Genomic DNA, 6,613 nt, shown 5'->3' with positions numbered 1-6,613 from the left:
AGGTCGCATTCACACCTGCATCTATAGTCCGGTTGAATCGAACCCTGGTGCGTTTAGCCGCTTGGTGCGGTTCATTTGGGTCGGTGTGAACGCAGTCCGAGACCTCTGAAGTGAACTAAACCAGGGGTTCCCAAACTTTTCAGCCCGCGACCCCCAAAATAACAGTGCCAGAGACTGGCGACCCCCTGTCGACGGACGGACGGACGGTCCATGAGTGTTGTTTATTGGTTAAGTGGTCCTTGGTATGTAAAAAGTTTGAGAAACACTGCGCTCTTTGCGGGGAAATTATACAGATGGCTAGTCCTTCCCTGAAAATGTCTATGCAAACTTTATTATTAATAATCTTTTTATTTTTATTTTGTAATCATCTCGCGACCCCCACTCGGGGTCTCGCGACCCCAACTTTGGGAACCCGTGAACTAAACAATCGGATTCTGGTCCGCTAAAATAGGTGGTCTCGGAGCGCTTGCTTGCGAACTCTGGAGCGGTTCATTGCTGGTGTGAACGCAGTCTGCACCAAAACATAGGAAGCGTAGTATTTACGTGTCACAAGAACGCGGATGTCTTCAAAATCTTTACGAAGGAGTCTTTCAAGACATCCGCGGTTGTTTAGTTAAAGAGTGAAGCAGAATGAAGTGTTGAACAGTGTCGTGTAAAGTAAAAATTCTCCGTCAGCTACATAGAAGTAAGAACACCTGTCGTCGGTGAAACGCCCCTCCTGACTGCAGAACGTCTCTCATTATGTGTTATAATGTTTTTTAACGGACGTTGTCTGATTATATAATCATATGCACGGGCCGCTAGAGTCTGTTGATCTTCAGATTAACAGCAGCATGAGAATAACCTGCCGAAAGTGCCGATGCTCCATGGCGGAGGCTCCGGTAGAAATTGCCAGGATTTGCGTTTTTACCCCCTTAATGTCTGACCAATGGTTGAACAGCATTTCCGTGCACATGACTTGTGTTTAAAGTTTATAGTCCGTTTGAGTTTTGTGTGAACGCAAACCTCTGAAAAATGAAACAATGTAACAAACTGTGGTCTGGTGCGCACCAGAAAACGGACTATTAGGTGTGAATGCACCCTTAATAATATATTTTGAAGGAGACTTTTTGTTCACAATTGTGTGTCTTTTTCCATCCTCTCATCCACTTAATTCCTTGCTCTTTCTTTTCCCTCTCAGGGGATGGTTTTCTCAGCAGAATACATTAAGAAGAAACTGGAGCAGGAAATGATCTTATCCCAAGCCTTTGGAAGAGACTTGGTACACGACTCTAATATACCCTATAAAGAATGGCCGGCTCAATAATGAACCTTTTGTGCCTCTGTTCTCTGGATGTGTTAACACTACTGTAGTGCTTTATGAGTGTAATGACTCTGTTCTCTCTCTCAGAACAAGGGCACCATGCACTATGGGCTGGTGATAGTCGGGCACTCTCTTGGTGCAGGCACTGCTGCTATCCTCTCCTTCCTGCTGAGACCTCAGTATCCCACACTGCACTGCTACTCTTACTCTCCACCTGGTGGCCTTTTTAGGTAAGCCAATCCCGGAGTGTTTGTAGGAAGTGCAAGTGACTATCCAAAACAAAATCAGGTCATTCTGGTTGATTACATTGTGAAAGAAGTCTTTTAAAGCCTGTTTGCCAAATGAATGCATACATTCCATGTTTATAATGTTTCATACCAGTCTGCTATCACAGGCTATACACTCTCCACTTGTTTACTGAAAACTAGGTCCAAAGCTGTCCAAATATACATTACTGTCCAACCACAGAATATAATAATTTAAGGATATTGCATTGACATTGTACAACAGGGTTGTGCAGTTATGTTCCCATTTGCTCAATAAAAAAAAAGCAAAACAAGGAAAATATAAATGTTGTGTTATAGCGTAAAGGATGACTTTAGGAGTCTTACCCTGAATAAAACGTTTTCCTGTAGTCTGGTGGTAAGACAACAGATCCTTCTGTATCGTCTTCCTGATGGCAGCAGCGTGAACAGGCTGTATCTGGGCCGGGTATTGTATTTTAATATCTTTGGGCTCTTTTGCAGGGCACCTCTTCTCCCCAGTGTCAGTGATATTGGTGGGAAGAGCTGCCTGCAAAGAGTCCAAAGAGCGATACCACACGGGCTCGACATTATAAATGGCCCGCTGGCCCGGAAGCACTATTTAGACACCCCGGGCCAGCATAACGTACTTTCCACTTGCCCGCTCGGGCCACTAAAAATATTGCTTTAAAAAAAAAAAATTGTCCTGTGGTATAGGTATTTTGACTTGCAATTTAGTTAAATTGTTTCGTTTATTAACACTACAACATAGCGTTTTGTGAGTCGGTTGTCGTTGTTGGGTAAAAAGCAAACAGCTGTTTGCTGTGGAGCGCAGCGCGAGCAGGCTCCTGTGAGCGCGCTCGTTACTACAGACTATGGCGCCACCTAACCATTCGCCAAAATGTTTTTAATACCAGCGGTAACCGGCCAAGCGCNGAGCGGGAGCGCGGTCCTTCACTACAGACTATCGCGCCACCTAACCATTCGCCAAAATGTTTTTAATACCAGCGGTAACCGGGCAAAAAGCAATCTTCAAATAAAAGAAAGTCACCGGAGGAGTTAAAGGAGAGTGACAGGGAGTATGAGAAGAAGAGGGAGAGAACGTTTCAGCCAGCTTGATCGATGGAGTTGGCTTCTAAAACCGTCCTAAAACCCTTTTATAATCTATCGATTAGACTTATGATTAGAAAATTATAAAAGTAGGGTAGACATGTGGAGATTATCCGGCTGAACAAAACGTGCATTTATCAAACAGGTTTGTTTTCCACAGACCTTATTTCCAGCTATTTTCCAAAACCCTATGGAGAAATCCCATTGCTTTTTGTCGAGGGAACCAGCAGCTTACTTCCTGGTTTTAGGACGCGTCACTGCACCTCTCAATATGATGCCAATATAAACAAGGTCTTCTGTCGGCTCTGTACATCAATGCCGACCTATGCTGACAAGTAAGTGAAGAGTAGAAAATATAAAGGTGTTGGCTATAGGGAAATGTCCCAGCAGTTTAGGAGAATGAAGGTTATAATCTAATCTATTACATAGCCATTACATTTTTAACTCCTAATGACAGGAAGGCAGAAAGCGCATTATACAAATAATAATACTCATAATAATAGCAAACATTTTTTAACAATGACCACAATATCATTATTTTAATAAACCAAATATGAACAATTGAGGAAGAACTGATGATTGAAATGTTGTAGTACAAGTAGTAATGTAGTTATTACATAAATTACTATTGCAACAAATGTGTTAATTTTCTTCATTATTAGTCGATTTTGTTTTGGACGAATGCTCCGGGCCAGTGGTTACAATGGTGGGGCCAGTGATAAGACAATTCCACCGACCCGGAATTTTACCCTTAATGTCTACCCCTGAGTCACCTATAATTGTTATTTTGCTCGATAGAAATCGAAATGATCCGTTGATCAGAAATGGCCCCTTGCTTTGTGAAGCCTAAACACGATGGTGTAAGGGATTAGGATTTTTTGTTATAATTTCTGCTTTATTTGACAATCTATAAAGGCAGACCGGGAACAAGGGGGATCATGTGGGAGTTATCACCTGCAACAAAGGTCCCCTGGAATGAAACTCTATTACTGTATGTGCCTCTGTACATACAATATTGTTTAGTTTTAAAAGATACATTTTTCCTTATTTGATCACCTCATTTAAAACGCTGAGTTTATTGACTAGAAGTGTTACACAGAATTGGCTTGCAAAATGCATTGTATGTTTATGTAAAACTAGTCTACTAGTTGTAAAGTACCAAAAGGTCTTCCTGCAAGAGACCAAAAAACGTTTTTTGCTGTGCTTTGCAATTTCAGAATAGTTTATTTTTGTCGAAACTGTTTAGAGTTCATTAGCATTTTGTGTGGCTACACTTGAGCGCTTTCTCACACCCTGCCATACAGCTGGCTGCAGTGTTTAACTGTGTCTGCTATGCAAACGTGCAGGAAAGGAGTCTGTACCAAGAGATAACTAAATTATGTAGTGCACTTGTGGTGGTTTATTAAAGTTAAGAGAAGTAAATGTTTCAGACTTTGATCAGAAGCTACAAGTCATCCGACACCATAAAAGTAAAGATTGAATACAACCCAACAAATCTAGCAGCTTTCATACAGGACACAAGGGGTCACAACATTACAGTACGGAAATGACTACTGAAAGTGGAGTTATAGTGGTACAGCTTTAAATAATCAGACCAGGAAACCTTTTTGAAGTTATTAACCCATGAAGGCAAACATCTGCCATTGTTCACCACAGTTACATTGTGCTTTCTGGCTGTGGAGATGTTTTGTTCTCTGCTATGTCTTTCATGTGCATCGATCAAGAGCTATATATTTCCAAGCAATCATTTTTATGGTCTTCTTGTGTTTATCGATTATACACTGTCTCAATTGTCCTATTTTAAAAGCAGTATCACATAACCTGTTTTTCAGGCCCAATCAATCGTGGCCTTTTCAGTCTGTGAGATCACACTTCGATGCCTTATTTTAGAAATGCACCTGTTAATGGTGTGATGCATTATTCTGCGCACAGGGTTTCTTTTTTTTCTGTGGTTTCGGTTGTGATTTTGTTATAATAATGTTCTCTTGCTTATTTTCTGTCCATCATTATCAGTATTGTATCAACCAGACTAAAATGCACTTGCAGGAGTGAGCCTTTGTGTGGATATTGTCAGAAAATAATATTATGAAGAAACTATTCTAAAGAAATGTTCTTTAGTGCGAGTTGGAAATGTGTGCAGAGAGCTGCCTTCACATGATGCGCTGACTGTGCCAATGTTTACCTACAGGGAGAGAGGAACCGCCCTGCTAGGTGGAAGCGTTATCCTTGGGTCACATTATTTCAACTCTGACCTCAGTTGCCGCTGACCTTTCAAAGCCTCACCAATGAGATAACAGCTGTGTGTGACAGCCAGAAGCCACAAAGGCAAATTGGACACGCTACCATGGAGACAAAACCGCCTGGCTGCCTTAACCTCAGTTTTACGCCCTACATAGTGCTGAGCAAATAGAAAGTGACCGTACATGTAAAGGCAGCTTTACTCTCTCCACATGTCCTGTTTACATAATTAAAGTGTTTCTTTCTCTTATTTACACAGTGAGGATGCCATGGAGTACTCAAAAGAGTTTGTCACCTCTGTGGTATTAGGAAAAGACCTGGTACCAAGGTATCTCTTCTACTATGTGCAGAATTCTGGGTTTAATTTCACTTTGCTGCATGCTTACAAAAATTCTGCTGCTGCTCTCTCATAGGCTGGGCCTGTCACAACTGGAGGGTTTCCGACGCCACCTTCTGGAAGTCCTGCAGAAAAGTAACAAGCCTAAGGTGACTTCTTCTGACCCTGTTGTAGAGGATGAAAAATGGATATAAAGACCTGTTGTAGTATTAACTTGTAACCCCTACTTAGTGATAGTATATTTGGGGGACAGCTTTATGGACATTTGAATGAAAACAACTCGACAACTCGAGAGTTAACCCCTGGCTGCTGCAGAAACACATCCAATGTACTGAAGATATATTTAGATTCAGATGTTATATTGCATAACCCGTTTTTCTTTGCTTCAGTGGAGGATCATTGTGGGAGGCACCAAGTGCATCCCGAAATCAGAGCTTCCAGTGGAGGATGAAGATCCTCAGTCTCAGCCAGCAGCGCCTCCCAGCAGTCGCCTGTGGCTCCACCCCAGTGACCTCAGCATTGCCCTTTCAGCCTCCACCCCCCTCTACCCTCCCGGCAGGATCATCCATGTGGTGCACAACCATCCTCCAGAGGCATGGTGAGGAAACTGATAGGAAAGCTGTCTGTAGCTTAAACTAATGATTAGGGTTGGGTACCGAGAACCGGTTCCAACATTTAGATTCCAACGGCATCATTTAGAAATGTGAATTTCGGTTCCGCTTTTCGATGCCTGAGGAAATGTTTCTCGCTGCTCTCCGTAGCCTACTGTATCATGACTGCGGCGGGGCGGGAAATGTAGCGTTGTACCTACACTTCCTACAGCGTAACCTGAGACCAGGGTTGCGTTCCAATAGTCCATTTAGCTTAGGAACCTTCCTAACCAAGTGAAATGACCCGGAAGTACGTCAGTGGCAGCCATGTTAAGTGCCGTTCCAATTCTCCAAATGAAAGGAAAGGAGGTTTCAAACTTCCTTTATAACCTCCTTTAGCTTAGGAACCACTGGACCTCCCTTACCGAAAGGAGAGGAGAAAATGCTGCCCCACAATGCCTTGTAGCCGCAGCATTTGCGGATCATTTGTATTAATGTGGACCGGAGGGAGAGGGTGACGAGCATAAATTTCACTTTCCTTTTTTATTTCAATTACAACTTTGGTCATGAAGAATATGTTTCTCTGTTGTCCACGTTCGTAAAGCATAAAGCAACAGCATCAGAGCACGGTGCAGAGTCTCTAGATGAGTCCCTCGTTCTTATTAAACATCCATGTTGTAGTCCGTTGTATAGTAGAACACTGTAGTTTCCATAGTTTCACCACAGCAGCAGACGCACACAATGACGTCCGCTGGCGCATCATAAACACGTCAGATAGTGAAAGTGCATTCGG

General features: G+C 42.6%; 1 protein-coding gene across 1 annotated transcript; it reads left to right on the top strand.

Moving 5' to 3' along the window:
* Nucleotides 1–1,180: 1,180 nt before the first annotated feature.
* On the top strand, nt 1,181–5,828 carry LOC104943403 (sn1-specific diacylglycerol lipase alpha-like; the record flags this gene model as incomplete). The annotated part of the gene is made up of 5 exons (XM_010768785.1): nt 1,181–1,261; nt 1,391–1,533; nt 5,153–5,221; nt 5,307–5,379; nt 5,620–5,828. Coding segments are annotated over 5 exons (575 nt in total), but the record flags the coding sequence as incomplete, so codon positions are not given.
* Between the last annotated feature and the right edge of the window lie 785 nt (nt 5,829–6,613).

Source organism: Notothenia coriiceps, unplaced genomic scaffold (assembly GCF_000735185.1).
Source record: "Notothenia coriiceps isolate Sejong01 unplaced genomic scaffold, NC01 NC01_scaffold00006048, whole genome shotgun sequence".
NCBI lineage: Eukaryota > Metazoa > Chordata > Actinopteri > Perciformes > Nototheniidae > Notothenia > Notothenia coriiceps.
Note: the sequence above shows the minus strand (reverse complement) of the source record. Positions and strands in the feature narration are given on the sequence as shown.